Source organism: Maylandia zebra, unplaced genomic scaffold (assembly GCF_041146795.1).
Source record: "Maylandia zebra isolate NMK-2024a unplaced genomic scaffold, Mzebra_GT3a scaffold01, whole genome shotgun sequence".
Lineage (NCBI taxonomy): Eukaryota > Metazoa > Chordata > Actinopteri > Cichliformes > Cichlidae > Maylandia > Maylandia zebra.
Window position 1 is genome coordinate 187762 of NW_027490031.1, and position 16156 is coordinate 203917.

The 16156-nt window shown below is 41.5% G+C and overlaps 1 protein-coding gene and 1 long non-coding RNA gene across 2 annotated transcripts; one reads left to right on the plus strand and one right to left on the minus strand.

The window, feature by feature from the left end:
* The first annotated feature begins 1016 nt into the window (after nucleotides 1–1016).
* Nucleotides 1017–6945, plus strand: LOC143415616 (uncharacterized). Its single transcript, XR_013096039.1, has 6 exons — nucleotides 1017–1331; nucleotides 2238–2298; nucleotides 2410–2458; nucleotides 4037–4192; nucleotides 4396–4490; nucleotides 5433–6945. It is a non-coding gene; the product is annotated as an uncharacterized LOC143415616 (long non-coding RNA).
* Nucleotides 6946–6953: 8 nt separating this feature from the next.
* On the minus strand, nucleotides 6954–12001 carry LOC101464983 (butyrophilin-like protein 2). Its single transcript, XM_076880913.1, has 6 exons — nucleotides 11897–12001; nucleotides 10671–11021; nucleotides 9590–9922; nucleotides 9419–9511; nucleotides 7501–7833; nucleotides 6954–7398 (listed from the first exon to the last, which is right to left on the minus strand). Exons 1-6 carry the CDS (start codon nucleotides 11931–11933, stop codon nucleotides 7061–7063), a joined length of 1485 nt encoding a protein of 494 aa, XP_076737028.1. The 5' UTR covers nucleotides 11934–12001; the 3' UTR covers nucleotides 6954–7060.
* Between the last annotated feature and the right edge of the window lie 4155 nt (nucleotides 12002–16156).

Genomic DNA, 16156 nt, shown 5'->3' on the forward strand with positions numbered 1-16156 from the left:
TGTTTTCCATCCGATTGGCTCGAGGCCTTATGACATCCTCCCCACTATGCACTTGAACATATAAAAGTGATGAGCACCTCTTTCACTGAATTTTGAGTGTTTTAATCAACCATGTTACATCTGCGGTATTCCTGGTCAAACCATAGGAAATGCCCCCCCCCCCATTGCCTGAACGACCCACTGACGACCCACTGAACTGTATTTGGTGGTGAAAAATGTTTGTTATGCTAATTTAAGAGCTGTTAAAACTGACCGATCAGTTTTGACTGGAGCACTAAAGTGAAGGGGGGAGGGGGGTCCTGATAAGGAAACAGGATGGGTGGAGGGGGCTGCACCACATCTGAACACCAACAACAGGAAACTGGACTTAAAATAGAATCTGCGTTTCTGTGTTACAACGCTGAAACAGCCAAACCACAAAATGCAGTAAAAGTTCAAAGGTCAGAGTGACGGAGGTTGAACTCATAGAATAATAATTATTATAATATTTTACATTAAAACCAAATTTACAATTTAAAAAAAGGCAAATTAAATGAGAACAAAAAGCATTACTATGGTCCTGTGATCATGCTGTTTGACTCACAGCACTGGTCACACACAGATCAAACTGATTGATCAGCCATCAGAGGAGTCGGATCAATGGAGCTGCTTCTGTTCCTGATGTCCCGTTTGATCCTGGACCTGAACTCTCCCTGCAGAGGAGACACAAGACAGTCAGACACAATAGCACAAGCCAATAAACAACAAATAAACAAACCTACCATTTTTGTCTGATGAAGTTTCCCTTCCTCCCACTGTCTCTCCAGTTTTCAGAGGGTCTTCTTTCATCTCTGTTTGGTCTTTGTAAACCTGGTCCTCTTCTTCAGGCTGGTCTGAGGGTTTCTTATACACGTGGACCATCACTGATGGACCTGATTCTTCACGTATCCACCTCACCTCAGCATCTTCAGGCAGGTTTTGTGTGGTTATGAAGGGCAGCTGGACATGGACAGACTCCACCCGCATCAAGAACTGCACCTGCACTCAAAAAAGTCAACTAAGGCAGTTGTTTGATTAATTCAATAGACATTTGTCTATTTAACATGAACATATTGAGTTTAGGTTTTTAAATCATTATCAGTTGTTGGTTTAACATAAAATAACAAAAAGTTTAATGAACTAGATTTGCATTCTTCAGTTCAATTAAATGTAATTATTTTAAATCAACAACTCTAAAACCGATGCCTAGTGCGCATGCTCAAACTTCCCAAAAGTGAAGAGGCGGGAACGCGGAGAAGTTATATGTGTTCAGTGGACTGCCATTTCCCTCTGCGGAATCTTCCACAATACAGGTAAGTAATAAATAACTCAAAATATCTTAGTCAAACGAAGTTGTTTTGTCCATTAATTGTTTAACAATGTTTTTAATTCCAAATGTGTAAGTTGTCATTAGACAGCGGGAGTGGAGCAAATACAGTGAAAATCTGGTATTAGACGGTGCCAATCGGTACCGTCTAATACCTGATTTATAATCCGCTCTGGGTATATTTATACTATTATTAGCATTTCCACTTCATTGTTTTTCTTTTTTTTTTTTTTTTTTACCCGTTTTTGCAGTTAGTCTTATAGTGTTTTTAGCGGTTATTGATATGTTTAATTCAATATTTAACACGTTTGTAATTCACTTTCAAAGTAAATGAAGTTAGCTAAAGCTAGTATGGTTGTCTCATTGAACTTCTACCTAGCTCTGTTAGCATTCACTTTGGTTTTAAATGACGGTTATTGCAAGACATGGTCTTTGTTCACTTTTTTTATTATCATTTGCATTTTTTCTTTCTTTCTTTCTTTCTCTCTCCTTTTATTTTAAGCATTCGGCCTCTCACAGTAATGCAAGTTAAACTAGCATGCGCGATTTGCTAAATATTAGCTGTGTCCAAATTCAGGGGCTGCATCCTTCGAATTGACTTGATGCTAGTGCATGGGAAAAAGAGCATAAACACGAGGTCAGAGGAAAAGGCAATGGCGGATAGTTATGAAAATTGCCTGTCGGACCTATACCGCAACTACCAGCATCTTTATTGCATAGTGTGAAACACTGCTATTACATTTGGCAACAGATTGGATATTTATCTGTGAATTTTTTATTGCAAGAGGTATTTATATGTATTTGTATTTTTTTTTATACATTTGCAACAAAGTAAAAAAAAATCCACTGTGGAATTTTTATAAAATAATTTTTTCTGTTTTCTTTACCATAGTAACACCACAAAGAAAGCTGACCCCTTTTTCTGATTGTTTGTGCCTCCTCTTTAATACATGGTAAGCCTTTTACCATCATATATTTTTTATGATAGTTTTATGATTTAATCAAAGTGAAAAAAAGGTGCCAATAAAACTATCCTTAAAACTGCTTTTCTTTTTTTCTTTCAGTGACTTGTATGTGGCAGTGCAAGCGTTGTTCCATCAGGGAGAGTAGTAGGTACAGTTATTGAAACACTGTACAGGGCTCGCAAAATGGCTAGCCCGACGTCCCAGGGCTAGCGATTTTTCCAGTCGGGCTACCAAAATCTATCTCTGCCCTGCCCGTCGGGCTGTCATAAGAAGGAAAAATATATGTCAATGCTTCTGCATTCTTTCGGAAATGTAGCTGGGTAATTATGTCATTGGCATCGGTGAGCCACTGTCAATATGTGACATATTGAAATCGCGTTTGAATTTGCGCTTGTTTTTTGCTTTCACTTTGCAATCGCGCGACCTGTGTATAGAGAGCGACAGCACTGATCTGTGAGTGATGATAATTTGTGCACCAATTCCTCTGACATCGTCTTATCAATCGTTAGCTTACTATGCAAACATGACAAGTGAAATCTCCCACAGCTTAAACATGTGAGAGGTTGATCGCGCAGACAATCGCTGAGTGTTATGTGAGTGCGTGTGTAAAAGCAGCAGGATATTAATTGTAGTTCTGCTTAGCCAAATAAGACAGGTCAGGGTGAAGAAGTGACAGCCAAAGAAAAGCTTACCACAAAACGGAAAAGTTATGACAAATCAGACTATAAGGCAAAAAGAAAGTGCAGCTTTATGGTTTCATGGACAAAAGAATTTCTGTGGCTGCAACATGACGAGCTATATAACCGGGGCTGCACATAAGTGGTCCGCAAGTGCGTATTTGCTGTCAAAATAAAAAACGCGCACAAGATAAGAAGTTGCAACGCGTGTTTGCATACATAAGATTTTCTGGAGGAGGACATATTTATTTAGAACTCTTAAATATGTCGAAGAAGCTCCTTTAAGCAATTACTTTGGTTTTCCTCCACCTCCAAAGAAATGTCAGAAGGAGTCCGAACCACAAAAGAAGCGCGTATTCTCGCAAAAGTGGTTGCAGGAGGTGAGCTGGCTTCAAACAAATGATGAACACACAGATGTGGTGCAGAATGTGCCGTGAAAATCCCACTCTAGCGGACAAAAACAGTGCCTTTTATATGGATGCAAACGTGCGTTGCAACTTCTTATCTGTTGCGCGTCTTTTATTTTGACAGCGAATGCGCACATGCGGACCACTTATGTGCACCCGTGTAAATAACATAATGTTCTGCCGGGTGTGTTGTTGGTTTTCCCTCGATTTCTGAGTCGACAAGCGCCTTTGTTACTGGGACCAGTCATTTTAAGAAAGGCCCCCATTAGAAATGGATTATTGCTCAGTCTGCAATATCTTTCCCAGAACAAACACCAATTGCAAATAATATACTAAAAATAAACCTGAAAAATCTGTTTAGAACAGCATACTGTGTTGCAAAGAGTGAACTACCACTGGTGCAATTTAGCAGTCTTTGCAAACTTCAAAAAGCAAATGGCCTAGATCTTGGTTCCACTTGCCTCTTACTTGTGACTTTAGTGGAAATTTCAAATTCAGTATCTGACACAGACTGATTCATGTCCTACACAGACAGCACTGATGTCTGCATGGTCTTCTAAAAGCAGCTTTAGTCAGCTTAGATGTGAAGTGAGTGAAATATACAGTTGCGTTTTTAATCAATGTATTTGTTCTCTATTGCAGATTGAGAAGGAGTTTCTGCGAATCACCACAAAGCCTCTGCTATCTACTTTCTTTGCCGAGCTTGACCAATACGCGCCACGCTTAATGGAAATCTTTCTGACCAAAGGAGGGACACGTGGAAAGAAAATAAGAGGTCTCATGCTTGCCATCTCCAAGGTTTGTATTAGGATTGAGTAGACTTTGTCATAGGCAGCAAAAATAACTTTTATTTGGAGATGAAGTTGTCAATTTTGTTTCGGCTTAACAAGTGGTACATGCCAGGTTCTAACCTAAAGAATAATTATGCAAGTTAACTGATTACCCTAGCTTTAAGAAAAACAGACTGGTTTTGGCTCATATTATCTCCTCCTCCTCTCCAGCATGACAACATCCATACCAGACGAGCATGCATCTTGAAGTCTTTGTGCATCCACCTAAACGAAGACGTTAATAGAAGTTAATAAAGGAGGACTTGGTGAGCCATTGTGACAGCATGTTGTCTGTAACATTCTCATACAAATTGTGACGTTGCCTCAAATGCAAATCATTAAAATTAAAATTTTGAGATTAGCAACAAGACACCTGGTATTGGGGAAAGGATGTCTTGAATACCAAACAGTATTAAGCGTTGCAATAAAGAATTTCTGGAATTTGGTATTGGAAGGAAAGAAATTTATGCCTACTTAAACTTGATACACAAACATACAATGCATTTAACATGCATCAAGACTATATTGCTTTTGAATCTGTACTTGGATTAAAACAAGTCCTGTTGTTTTTTCATTGTTATGGTCATCAGTATTTGTAAATAGAAATGTCTATGAACTTTGAGCTGTTTAGCACTAACACTTCTATACCTGTTTTATTTTAGCAGCTGAGTTAGCCTTTTCTCGAGTCCTGTCCCCCTAAGTTACTCTTGCTACGTCCGACAAACAAATGGTTTCCTCTGCGCACCAATGGGTACCCGAATGTGCGAGCAGACATGCTTCATAATGTTCGGTACATTTACCTGGGAATGGGGCCATACACACTGTTTAATCCATTCACGTTGTTTTTGACTTTGTGAATGGAAAGAACACAACTCCTCCAGACACAATCTCTCGGCGTATCGGTGGGCACACCGCTTCTCCATCTTGCTTGAGGTTAATGTTTGTCAGACACAGTAACGGTTGCTATAATGTGTAATTGGACAATGGCCCTTTCGGGGGAGGGGCCGGTGAGAGGTCAATTATGCCACCTCTTTTGACATGAGAGGTGTATTTTATAATTTATGTATTGGAGTAATTACTAACAACTACTTTAGTGGTGTAATTTTCTGTTTATTACTTTGACTACTTGGATTTTATGAACAGCATAGAAACAGTTGTTTAAACAATCTCTTAAATTTTACTTTGTTGTCTTATACTTTTTCATGTAGGATACGGACAGCGAGGCAAAAAGCTGCATGGAGCAAACTGTGATGGGGGTGTACGTCATCCAGAAGGAGGGTGCTGAACCTGAAGATGACCCAGAGGACGTTGGTGTCGTGATTGAGGGTGTGGAGGCTAACACTGATTTGGGTAACATTGCACAAGCATGTGCTCTGTTGTTTGGACTCATATACCGTTTGAACCTGAGCTACCCACCAGAACTTAAATGCACCTTTGAAGTCCTCCAGAAGATACTTTTAAATCTTGATGGACAAAAGCTGTCTTCAAAGGTACAGTTTCTGAAAAACAAGCTTATGGGGTGAGAGCACTTGAAAATGACTGATAGGTCTTGAATGGTTCATTGGTGCAATGGTGATTTCCAATATATAATGTTAATATTTGAGTTGTTTATATTTTTTTTCTTTCATTTAAAACATTTTTTTTTAAGTTTTTGGATTCTCTCTGTTGGGCAATTCACCTTTTATACAGCACTGCAGATGATTTTTGTTTGTCCTTATATAGATGGCTCAAAATGGATCAGAAGTACTGACAGAAGTACTATGTTGTGTTTATGTATCAAGGTCCTGTAAAGTTTAAGACCACTGCCACCTGTTAAGTTCACTGTATTATTGTTTCCATTTTGCTTGCTAGCATGTTTTAAAACACAGCAAAACTATATTGCTAGCTGTGGAGGACTGCAACCAAAATTAAAAAAATAAATACAGAAATATAAAAATTGGTCAAACTAATAATTATTTCAATGAGATACACCAAACAAATATAGATTTTCATCACCTATGGAATTTTTTGTTGTTGTTGTATTGCCCCCAAAATATTTCTAATTATTTTATTTTATTTTTCCAAATTCACACAATTCGATTTTGTCACATGTTTTAACTTGCCAAGTGGGAGATGTATTTTTATCTTTTAGTTTAATTTTTTAAAATGCAGTCGATATATTGAGCAAATTTTGCATCTGTTTTTAGTTGTGGAAGCTTTGGTTCCAACATATTACCTATGTAAATAAGTATTCTAACATTTTACCTTTTGAAGTGGCATAATGCTTGCAGGTGTACAAAAATGGTAAGCTTTTATATTGTCCACTAAATCCAGTTAATAAAGATAATGTTATCATAATCTGATTGTGACTTTTTTTGTAAAGTAGTGGGTTTCTAAATGTGTAACAAATGTAAACAAATCTAATTGAAATAATTTGGTTGAAATGAGTGAAATCATTGCCTTGATTAACAAAGTAGTTGTTGAAACAACAAGATTTAATTCTGTTTTCCTAAACTTTTTAAATTGTGTAGAATGAATTAAAACAAATTTCACTCTACATACTTAAATAAATCACTTCAAATCAATGTAAGTATAGTATGTTGATCCAACGTAATCTGATTACATTAAACCACCAAATGCTAAATGTGTTGGTTTGACATGATCGAAAAGGGTTTATTGTACTTGGTTAAATTGTGTGCAAAAAGGGTGCCATGATTAAATTGTGTTCATCCAACAACAGATTTTTTTGAGTGTGAGAGACTGAGAGGACAACAAACACAACATGAGCTGTGAATTCATAACTTCATAGATTTATTTTGGCACCAAAATCAGAGCTTCTTCTACTTCTACAAATAAATCAACCTTTGACTCTGAGCAGCACAGTTTTCTTTCTGATTAAGTTTCCCTTCCTCCAGACCAAACACTTGTACTCTCCACTGTCAGCAACTGTGGGCTGTTTCAGGGTCAGACTGAGGTCTCCAGTTTCCAGCGGTTTTTCATTCATCACAGTTCGGCCTTTGTAAACCTCGTGCTGTTCTTCATGCTGGTCAGAGCCGTTCTTATACACGTTGACATTCAGTGATGGTTCAGGCTCTTTGTGTTTCCACTCCACTTTAGTATCTTCAGGCAGGTTTTCTGTGGTTATGAAGGGCAGCCGGACAGACTCCGCCCCCACCTTAAACTGCACCTGACAGACTAAGAAGACAACAAACACAACATGAGCTGTGAATTCATAACTTCATAGATTTATTTTGGCACCAAAATCAGAGCTTCTTCTACTTCTACAGACAAACCAACCTTTGACTTTGAGCAGCACAGTTTTCTTTCTGATGAAGGTTCCCTTCCTCCAGACCAAACACTTGTACTCTCCACTGTCAGCATCTGTGGGGTATTTCAGGGTCAGACTGAGGTCTCCAGTTTCCAGCGGTTTGTCATTCATCACAGTTCGGCCTTCGTAAACCTCGTGCTGTTCTTCATATTGGTTTTGGCCGTTCGTAAACACGTGAGCCTTCTGGAACGGCTCGTAACGTTCCCATATCACTTGAATTTCCCCTGACAGGTGTTTTGTGGTTTTGAAGGGCAGCGTGACAGATGTTTCCCCATCCTCCACCTTCACCTTCACTGGAATAACTGAAAGAACAACAAATACAGACAGCAGCAGGTTTTCAGAGGTTTAGATAAAGCTGAAGGACAGAAGCACATCAGAGCAGGAGGAACAGTAACATCCCTGTTTACAGGATGGGGTTTTAAGATATCATGGAAATGCACATTGATTTGGGATTCTCCTTGATGATGGAGAACCATCTCTCCTCTTGATCACCTCGACCCCAAGAAGCTGCTCAGAGTTGTCATCGTGTATGAAGAGGACACTATGTACTACTTCCTTCATTTCAGCTGAGTTCCCCTGTGTGAAAGCACGATTTCTTTTAATTCAGCAGCGCTTTGGAACTGAAGCAGGCTGGATGTTGACATGTCTGACTAAAGCTAACAGAGCACAAACCAGAGGACAGCTGAACCTCAGGACTAAACTAAATAAATCCCAAACTCTGAAACCTCCCAGAGACATTTCCCTGCATTATGAGTTTAACACGATGGATACATGGTGTCTGTTGGTGGTGTTTGTGAAGTTATGTCAAATAAACACTATGGATTTGTGAAAACTGTGTTTATTTTAAATGAAGAGGCTTCAGTATATTTAAGTTAAGCTGTCCTGAGGCTCCAACTGCTCAGCTGATCTTCTTAGTTTAATCCACTCGCACAAGCTGAATATTCTGTGAACCTCAGGTGGGTGATGTTTGCACCTGGCAGTTAATATTTGGATGTTCTGTTTGTCTTTGTGCTTTTCTGTTGTAAAGACTTGTTGGAGTCTTGAAACACTTTCATTTTCATTAAGCAATTCTTTATAAAGCCAAAGTAGTTCTCACTTTAGATCATCTAGAACAAAAGACATTAACTGTTAACTGCCTGAATTAACCATGATATGAAATATGAAACAAGTATTAACAAAACATGTATTAAAGCAAACAAATGTGCTTTTAAATACTTTGTTCATCAGACGTATAAAACAGACTTATTAATCAAGATTCTATATTTATATTGATATCAATTTATATCTATCTATTTATAAACTAAACACTAAGGATGAGTATTACTTTATAAATGATTAATTAAGCACTTACTACCTTACTAATGCTGCAGACGTGTTGGATGAAGAGCAGAAGCACAGACAGACTGAGCCTCCACAGTCGGCCATGTCTCACACACATCAGCACAGAAACCATGAAGATCTCATGTGTCTGAACATCTGAAGCTCTCCACCACATGACTGAGCACAACTCAAGGAGGAACATTTACTGAAGCTGCTGCAACATTTACTGTCAGCACATGTTTCCATGTCAGCTGCTGTTTACCACCACAGAAGAAGAACAGCTTGTCCACATGCAGCCTCTATGTCGGATCAATGCAGTGAAGCACACACACTGTTTAGTAAAGTCATGTTGTGGAGCTGTTTCACTGATCAATGACTGAGTCTGAAGGAGGTTTTCTGACTTCTGGAACAAACCTGGAAGTTTCTCTTCAGCTCTCTGTATCAGCTGTTTGTAACTCTCAACTCTTTCAGCTTCTGGAACAAGTTTGTGTGAGCCACAGTCAAGGAGCCACCAGAGGACACCTGCTGACCATCGGCATTATGGGTAGTGTAGTAGGAGACACTCACCTGACATGAAATAGTGCCGGAAATAAAATAGAAGACCTCCAGAAACTACTAGAAGAAGAACCAGGAGAGCTTTGGCCCAGGATGGAAATGGTTCTGTGATGAAAAGAAAACGAAAAGTTTTCTGACCTGTGTCCACAACATTGACCTCTGACCTGTAAGTACAGCACTTACTGTTGACCTGCAGCATTACTTTCCATCTGAGGATGTCTTTGTCCCTGTAGATGGTGCAGATGTATCCTCCACTGTCTCTCTCTGTGGGGTGTTTCAGGGTCAGACTGAGGTCTCCAGTTCTCAGTGGATCTTCATTCATCTTTGTTTGGTCTCTATAAACTTCATCCTGAGTCATAAGTTGGCCACTTTGGTTTGAATACTCACGAACCACCATGAGTCCGAGGTCAGAGCGAGTCCACTCCACTCTGGTGGCCTCGGGTATGTTAGGTTTTGTTTTGCAGGGCAGGATGACAGAGTCTGACCCTTCCTCCACCTTCACCTCCACCTGCTGATCTATGAGGAAAATGAACCATAATATCAGAAGCAGCAGCAGCCATGCTCATGGTAAAGAGAGAATTGATGTGCTCTGATCTCTGCTACCAGTAAAAATACATATTAATAATATATAAATATCATGATTCTCTCTCTTTTTGTTTAAAATGGTAACTAAACTGGACACTAAAACGGAGCTCCTGGGCCATCATAGATGGAGGCGGTGCCAAGTTTTGGATCCACAACATTCAAAATGATCTGCCTTTCCTCCAGACGTGCCACAAGTGGCAGCTTGAGGCCATTAAGGGAGCGTCACTAATTTCTCATGTTGGCACTTGTATAACACCCCCTTACCACACTACCTCCACACTCACATTATGAATGCATAACCCTGCTTCCTGTTCAGTAAATGAATAAATGAAAGCTACTTGATTGGAAGTGGATTCTTGTCAAGTTTATCTTCTTAAAATGACATCCTCTGTTACATGTTGTACATCGGTCTCTATTAGGCCTGTGAGCTGCAGGTTTTCTTGCGTATACAGGATGGAAAACCTTCTGAATCAAATCATCCAGATTTAGTAGAAACACCAAAAAATCTAGCTGTGAGATTTTGATGTTTGCAGACTGGTTACATCTGGAAAATATTAATGCCATTTTCCAGTTTTCAACAAAAGAAATTCCTTTTCTATCAACCTTTAGTTTGACATGTGATCTTTGACTTGTGATTATAGAAGGTGTGGTTTTTCTTTTTTTTGTTTGGGTTTCTTACCTTTGACATGCAGCTGTACGTCGGTCAGTTTCAGTTCTGCCCTTTCATTTCCGATGGAGCAGGTGTAGTTGCCACTATCAGTCATTTGAGGGTTTCTCAGAGTGAGGCTGAAGTCTGAACTGTCCAGAGCATCAGGCCTCATTGATGTGCGCCCGCTGTAAAGCTGGTTTTGTCCTGTTACATCATTTGTTTCCTCTCGTCTCACATGGACAGATTTGGGGTCGAGATCATTGCGAGTCCACAGCACTGTGGGGTTTTCCTCAGGTATAAAACCTGAGTACTCGCAAGGCAACAGGACAGATTTTTCCCCCTCATACACCTCCACTACCGGAGCCAGGGCATGCTGGGAAACTGGAAAGAGACACAAGCACACACAACAAAAACACTTATTATGTGTATGCAGTGGATTTTTTCCTTGGGTTGATATAAAGTCGAATATAAAGTGGTTTCAGAAAGTTGCAGAATATGTAACGTCACTCTCAGCCTTGTTTTATGAAAAGTATTCAAACGTGGATTCTTCCTCTCCAACAAACACTGAAAGGACATCAAAGATGTTAAAGAAAACTGATGGATGACTGAACAACACTGAGGTGAAAGGAGGAAACCATCTCTTATTTATATCTACATTTGGTTGAAAATGAACACAGATACAAGCAGATCTGAGCCCTGCAGGGCTAACAACGACACCGCAGTCCATTCATTTTTAACAAATAACCTCACCATGCAACAACATCAAATGAGGCAGAAACACAGTCACTCACACACACACACACACACACACACACACACACACACACACACACACACACACACAAAACAGTTTATTAGCAAATAGACATCCCAGTGTTACAACACATAAAAGTGTCACCACTGACAATGTTACACACAACTGGCGACACAACCAATTTTCATCTGTATCATTGGACACTTTTTCATCTTCTGTTTTTGCCATAGTCGTTAATCTTGTCAAACGTCACTACTCTCTGGCAGGTTTGTGGTTCTATCAGTAAGAAACAGAGACGTCTGGAACACACAGATAGTTCGTCTTAAACAGATATGAACTCAGCTGTAACCCTGTGAGCGCCCTGCATGAAGTCCCAGAGGGGGTTATAAGGAATAAAGTCAAGTAGAGTCAGTTTATATTCAGTAAACTCATGTTAGACTTTATGTTGTCTAAAAGCACAAACAGCTGTGTCGTTGTGTTTGCATTCAAAGAGCGCTCTTACCGAGTACGAGGAGCAGGAGTGGCAGCAACATCTTCATCTCCAGTTAAAGTCCTGATAACAACAACACGCAGCTGCTGCTGCACTAAAAGTTTGGTCCTCTTAAGTTAGACAGAGGAACACTGATAATTTCCTGCAGATTCTTCAAAATAAAACTCTTTTTTGTTCTTTTTTTTACTTTCACAATTAAACTCAGAGTAGAAACAACATGTTATTAGAAGCTGTCAATGGAAAATTGTATTTAGTAGTCAGTATAATCTTTTAGTGATATAAGTTTGCATATGATAGAATACTGCATGTAGTTATTTGTATTAGGAAATATTTAACCATGTATGCTTAGAGGCATATAATTAATTGTGTAGTGACAGGATGTGTGATCTCTAACAGGCTGCAGGCTTGGTGTGCACTCCAGGAATGCACCCCCACATCCTGGGAGCATGAGAGGTTGCACCTTGTTTTATTGTTTTATTGTTTTAACATAGCTATGTCTGTTTTAGTCTAAGTGCCTTTTTGCCTAGATGAACCGCTGGTCTTCTTCACTGTGTTATCTAGGGTGAACCATCTAGGGTGGGGGAGACTACCCTCTTTGTGACCAAGGATGTTTCCTTTTGTGCTTTCATGTTATATGACCCTTTAATCAGCAACACACACACACACACACGTACACCTCCACATTCCAATGTAAAGAACACTAACACGAACACTAACGCTCACTGAAGTATAAATAAAGACCGGGGGCAGTTTCTTAGCGCGAGTCTCTGAGACTGCCCTTGCTAGCAAGAAGTTCTGTGTGTTTCTCCTCTCTGAGTCTTTACTGAAGAAGTGTTTTAGAACATTTTCTTTAACAGAAGCGTTACTCCTTCTAGTAACATGTGTTTGCTGCCCTGAGGAATTAATTTTCTGCTGTCATTTAGAATTTAAATGTAGAAATTAAACTTAAAATTTTACAAAACCGACAGTAGGATTTTAAGCTTTGTCAAAACATTTTCATACATTTACATCGTTTTGTGAGGTTTCCTTCTTCACACCTGCAGCGAGGATGTGCAGCACTGTTTGACTCACTTGTCATATTCCAAAGACATAACTTTGTTTGTTACTTCTTTACTTTTGTAAAAGTAAACAAAAAAATAGAAAGAAAAATCTTTATATCCAATCTTCCATTCGCTTCCGCTTATCCTTTTCAGGGTCGCTGGAGCCTATCCCAGCTGTCATGGGGCGAAAGGCAGGGTACACCCTGGACAGGTCACCAGTCTGTCACAGGGCTAACACATAGGGACAGACAACCATTTACACTCACATTCACACCTAGTGGCAATTTGGATTATCCAATTAACCTATCCCCACAAGCTGCATGTCTTTGGACGGTGGGAGGAAGCCGGAGTACCCGGAGAGAACCCACGCAAACACGGGGAGAACATGCAAACTCCACACAGAAAGACCCCGGCCTGATGGTGGAATTGAACTCAGGACCTTCTTACTGTGCGGCAACAGTGCTAACCACCGTGCCACCGTGCTGCCCTTGACAATCTTTATATTTAATTCTAATAAATACATGTATGTATTTTGGATTGCTGGTAAATGCCAACACCAGTAGGCGAAGTGTCTTGCCCAAGGACACAACGACCGAAACTGTCCAAGCTGGGGCTCGAACCGGCAACCTTCCGATTACAAGACGAACTGCCAACTCTTGAGCCAAGATCGCCCTTATTCTTAAAAACTAAAAAAAATCTCATATCTAAAGACTTTTAAACAACTGATAGCCAAAAAAAAGTACTGTACCATTAGAAACTGGGAAAAATTTGAAGTACTTGGATGACCAACTGTAAAATATGAATTAAACTAAACAGTGATTGATGACGTGTTGAATGTATAACAGTTGAAACCTAATCTTCAGGTATTAAAGCAACATACTGTGTGAACCTGATCTCTAAAAGTAGCAGAGCCACATCACATCCTGCAGCTCTCATAGACACGTTTATAAATGAGGCACTAAGTGGACTTCTCAGTAGTGACATCAGTGACCATCTTCCAGTTTTTACAGTCTGTGAAGGTAATTACAAGATTAATAATTTGTACAGAAATAAAGATCACAGACGAGTAAGGACAGAGGAAACAATAAATGCTTTTAAAACGATTAAATAAATCAAAACTGGGTGAAATATATCAGAAACAAGATGTCAGTGTGTATGATGAATTCCTTAGAATATTTACATTATGATATAACACAAACTGCCCAATAAAGCAATATATTAGAAAACATAAATATATAGTGTGTCTATACATAATAAATGCATGTAAAAAGAAAAATGCACCAAACAGAAATGTCTTAAGACAGAAAACTGAAGAAGCTTAAAATGTTTATAAAAGATCCATCCATCCATCTTCATCCGCTTTATCCGGGGCCAGGTCGCGGGGGCAGCAGCCTAAGCAGAGAAGCCCAGACCTCCCTCTCCCCAGCCACCTCCTCCAGCTTATCCGGGGGAACACCAAGGCGTTCCCAGGCCAGCCGAGACATGTAATCTCTCCAGGGTGTCCTGGGTCTGCCCCAGGGCCTCCTCCAGGTGGGACATGCCCGGAACACCAACCCCAGGAGGCGCCCAGGAGGCATCCTTGTCAAATGCCCGAACCACCTCAGCTGGCTCCTTTCGATGTGGAGGAGCAGCGGCTCTACTTTGAGCCCCTCCCGGATGGCCGAACTTCTCACCCTATCTCTAAGGGAGAGGTCAGCCACCCTTCGGAGGAAGCTCATTTCCGCCGCTTGTATCCGCGATCTCGTTCTTTCGGTCACTACCCACAGCTCGTGACCATAGGTGAGGGTAGGGACATAGATCGACCGGTAAATTGAAAGCTTCGCTTTTACACTCAGCTCCCTCTTCACCACGACAGACCAGTGCAGCGTCCGCATCACTCCCGCCGCCGCACCATTCCGTCTGTCGATCTTCGGCTCCCTTCTCCCATCACTCGCGAACAAGACCCCGAGATACTTGAACTCCTCCACTTGAGGCAGGAACTCATCCCCGACCCGCAGTAGGCACTCCACCCTTTTCCGGCTGAGAACCATGGCCTCAGATTTGGAGGTGCTGATCCTCATTCCTGCTGCTTCACACTCGGCTGCGAACCGTTCCAGTGCGAGCTGGAGGCCTCCACCCGATGAAGCCAACAGAACCACATCATCTGCGAAAAGCAGAGATGAGATTCTGAGGCCACCGAAGTGAAAGCCCTCCGCCACTTGGCTGCGCCTAGAAATCCTGTCCATAAAAATTATCAACAGAATCGGTGACAAAGGGCAGCCCTGGCGGAGCCCATCACCCACCGGGAACGAGTCCGATTTATTGCCGGCAATGCGAACCAAGCTCTTGCAACGGTTGTATAGGGATCAAATGGCCTGTAGCAATGGGCCAGACACCCCATATTCCTGCAACACCTCCCACAGGACACCCCGAGGGACACGGTCGAATGCCTTCTCCAAGTCCACAAAACACATGTAGACTGGTTGGGCAAACTCCCATGCACCTTCAAGTATCCTCAAGAGGATAAAGAGCTGGTCCAGTGTTCCGCGACCGGGATGAAAACTGCATTGTTCCTCCTGTATCCGAGGTTCGACTAACGGACGAACTCTCCTTTCCAGCACCCTGGCATAGACTTTCCCAGGGAGGCTGAGGAGTGTGATCCCCCTGTAGTTGGAACACACCCTCCGGTCCCCCTTCTTAAAGATGGGGACCACCACCCCGGTCTGCTAGTCCAGGGGTACTGCCCCTGATCTCTACGCAAGATTGCAGAGGCGTGTCAACCAGGACAGCCCTACAACGTCCAGAGCCTTCAGGAACTCGGGGCGGACCTCATCAACACCAGGGGCTCTGCCACCAAGGAGTTGTTTAACTGCCTCAGTGACATTAAGGCGCAGGGAACAAACCCTCTCATCCACCGGGAAAAACCCCAACGTACCGGCAGCAAGCCGAGGGGATATTAGAATACCCACCCCAGCCCGCCGCCTCTCACCAGGGGCAACTCCAGACTGAGACAGAGTCCAGCCCCTCTCCAGGAGACTGGTTCCAGAGCCCAAGCCATGCGTAGAGGTGAGCCTGACTATATCTAGCCGGTACTTCTCAACCTCACGCACCAACTCAGGCTCCTTCCCCACCAGAGAGGTGACATTCCATGTCCCTATTGCCAGTCTTGGTAGCCGGGGATCAGTCCGCCAGGGCCTCCGCTCCTGGCCGCCGCCTGACACACAATGCACCCAACCCCTATGGCGCCTCCTGC